Source organism: Limulus polyphemus, unplaced genomic scaffold (assembly GCF_000517525.1).
Source record: "Limulus polyphemus unplaced genomic scaffold, Limulus_polyphemus-2.1.2 Scaffold804, whole genome shotgun sequence".
Taxonomy (NCBI): Eukaryota; Metazoa; Arthropoda; class Merostomata; order Xiphosura; family Limulidae; genus Limulus; species Limulus polyphemus.
Window position 1 is genome coordinate 284,271 of NW_013666414.1, and position 3,447 is coordinate 287,717.

Here is a 3,447-nt window from a genome sequence, read left to right on the forward strand (position 1 = left end):
ATCTCTCCAAAAAAAAAAAGGCTTACTTAAGTCACTAATAATTTTCTTCAGAAACTCGAGGTTGACATCTTCTGCGATTTCAGCGCGAAACTCTTTGAAACACTGAAACTGAGAGAAGGTTCCTCCTTCCAGTTGTGCTTCAAACAATGATAGCTTTCTCCGAAATCCTTTGATGATTCTGTATAGATCACAGATAAGGTTATCCTTTCCCTGATGTTTCAAGTTCAATTCATTCATGTGGGATGTGATGTCAACCAAAAATGACAACTTTGACAGCCAGGTAGGACCTGACAGAAGTGGATCAGCTCTATCCTTTTCGGTGGGAAAAATATCTATTTCTCTTCGGAGCTTATAAAAACGAAACAGGACTTTACCGCAGCTGAGCCACCTCACTGCTGTGTGATAAGGCAACTCAAAGAATTCAGAATCTATTTCTTCAAGAAAAGCCTGGAACTGGTGATTAAGTGCATGACCCCGAAGGAAGTTCACCGCAGAAACGACTGGATGCAGTATGCAAGAAATATCTAAGTCTTTCCCACAGAGTGCTTGCTGATGTATAATGCAGTGTATAAACAGAGCAACCGGAAGTTGAAAATCTTCCAACTTAGTTCGTATCTGCCCCCCCCACCCCCCACAGACCCTTCTTCGTAATTGCTTTTCTTGGAAACTTCATTGCTGGTACTTAAACAAAAAGCGTTCTCATATCCAAAGTCGCAAAAAGTCGCCTGTTCGGCTTTAATCCGTGTATTGATCCAGTGTTCCAGATTTAACTATAAATATATAAACACATATGTACAACACACAAATATATGTAGAAGCACACACAATACACGCACACGTCTTCTCTATCACAAAGTTATGTTTTTCGAATATGAATACTCAAATTCACACCTCAGACACGACACGGAGTCACCTAACACTCCTCCTGTGCCACCTCATGAGTCTAACATTACCCGGGAAGGAGGGGGCGCTTTCTGCAGAGGACATACAGTTCCTTATATGCAGAGAGATATAGAGTTCTGCATGCAGTCTGATGTCTTTTTCTCTTGTTGGCTTTGAGGCTGAGTTTCACGATATAATGCTTCAGGCAGTTGATACAAGTAGTGTGACGAGTGTGCGCGTGGTTACACCTAAAAAAACTCAAGCCCTAGGATTAAGATCTAAAATGTATTCAAAAGAAAATTTTGCAAATGAAGATAAACCCGCAGTCAACATGTAAGATCATCTTCATAATTTTTGCTGTCAAGAAAAAGTGAATAAGAGAAAATAACAGGAAGCAAATATACGGATCAGGTATAGAGGGCACATTGACACAGGTGGAGAGAGTTACAAGATTAAAATTCCTAGGGGCGATATAGTGGAGTATAAAGACTGAAACAAGTGAGGTAGAATTCATACCAATGCTTAGATGGGCAAAGAACAAGATCTTTCACTGGGATAAAGTTAAAGTGGAGAGGATATGTGTGTGTTTTGGAACAAAGGTTTCTTTAGATGTGCCATCAAAAGTTTTAACCAGTTTGGTTACAGTACTGGTCTTAAATCCCTTTGTTATAGGCCTAATTTTCCTGCCTTGGAAAAAAATCTTTGAATAAAGGAGATAAACAAAAATGTGATTTCAGTTTCAATTAGGAAAAGAAAATATATTCTACCTCACATTGTTTTCATAGTCCTTCATGTCTAACAACAAAACATTATTACAATATGAATAACAGATTTTAAACTTTCCCATTTTATGCTTCACCAATCATTTTACCAACTTGGAACATATCTTATTATATTTCAACTGAATGTTTTCTTTTCTTCTTAAAAACAAATAATATGATTTCTTCTCCTGTCCTACTATTACTTTTCTATTTTTAATAATACAACAAATTTAGGAAACAATCACTGCGAAATAAAAGTTTTTATACTTACCTACATATGTATCAAGTTTTCCTTCACCCACACCTAGGGAGAATATTAATAAGCAAAAATATTTTTAAATCAGTAGATCAAAAATAAAATTTTCCTATTTTTCTTAAATAATAGAAAAAAAAAGGTTTAACCTTATTTCCCCGGGGATTCTTTACTGTTCATGACACAAGGTTTTAGTCTCAGATTCAAAATTTTTATTAAACTTCTTTTTGTTTATGTTATGCCAATTAGAATAACAAAATTTTTGCTAATAATCAATATTTTAATAGTATACATATTTTAAGTTCTGAATTCTACAAGGCAATATTTAAAAAAATCCGGAATTTCTACTAGTGTGACCCACAAGACACATTTTCTCTTAGCATGTCATCATTTCTATTTTACCCACCACCTCTCGAAAAAGTACAAAATTAAACGTAAATTACTCTCTATAAAATCACTACTACTCAGACAAACCATAATTTTTATAGTCTTCAATTTTGTTTGGTTACAGAGCCATCAAATATAAAATCAGACCCCTCCTACCTGTCATATCCTCTCTTTCAGGATTTGTTAATAGTTCTCTCTTATGTTTAATTATATATTACCTATAACCAATAGAAAGACAAGATTTTCATCTATCAAATGACGTATTGTATAACATTGTGTTCTGAACAAATATCATCAATTTCACTCACAGTACAAGATTCGTTCCCATGGGAAAGTTAACAACTAGCTTGGATGAATCTGTATTGGCTCTTGTTGCATAGTTAGAAAGCCAGAAAAATTTTGAAAGGTAAGGCAATTTGTCTACTTTTTGCATGTTATTAGTCTATATTCTTTGGTGCATTATTTAATTAGATAAAAATTATTAAGTGCATTACTATGATTACTATCAAAAATTAGGCTTAACTATCCTCGACAATCAAGAGCAAGAAAAAAAGAAGATTTGAGTAAGTACTTTATTTCTTGTTTTTCATATTAATTCTTTATTTATTATTAGATTAGGTAAAATAAGTAATAACAATAGTATAATTAAAATGTTTCATTAGGCACACACATGAGTAGCTCGTGGGTAATGTAATTCTGTTTGTTTTTAATTATGCACAAAGCTACACAAGGGCTATCTGTGCTCTGCCCACCACGGGTATCGAAACCCGGTTTCTAGCATTGTAAGTCCGCAGACATACTGCTGTGCCACTGGGGGGCTAATGTAATTCTAAAGGGTAACGTGACCTGCATGTTCTCTGAGTGATTTACAACTTATAATGTGTGGAGAGTAGTAAGACATGGTTTAAAGGGCAATAAAACAATAAAATTTAATTATAAATAGATGTATACTGTTACGAACTTAGAGCTACTTCGGATAAACGAATGTAATTTGATGTTACAATTTGAAGTCATTCTAGAAAGAAAAAAAGAAGAATTTAAGTTTATTTTGATGTTTTTTTGGTGGTAAAGAGGTGACTCAAATTGACCGATCCTGTTTTGAGATAGGTTAGAGAAAATAACAGATAAACTGTAAAGCTTTACTGAAAAAAGTTTGAAATGCAT

At 34.1% G+C, this 3,447-nt stretch overlaps 1 protein-coding gene across 3 annotated transcripts in view; it reads right to left on the reverse strand.

Annotated features, from left to right (window-relative positions):
- The window catches only part of LOC106460613 (two pore calcium channel protein 1-like), a 91,820-nt gene that overhangs the window by 26,891 nt on the left and 61,482 nt on the right, over window positions 1–3,447 (reverse strand). For all 3 annotated transcript variants that reach the window (XR_002610801.1, XM_022387383.1, XM_022387382.1), the window contains exon 15: window positions 1,915–1,947. Coding sequence is in view for 2 of the 3 variants with exons in the window: in XM_022387383.1 (XP_022243091.1) it covers window positions 1,915–1,947 (33 nt within the window). In the remaining variant the exon portion in view is untranslated. The remainder of the gene's footprint in view (window positions 1–1,914; window positions 1,948–3,447) is intronic.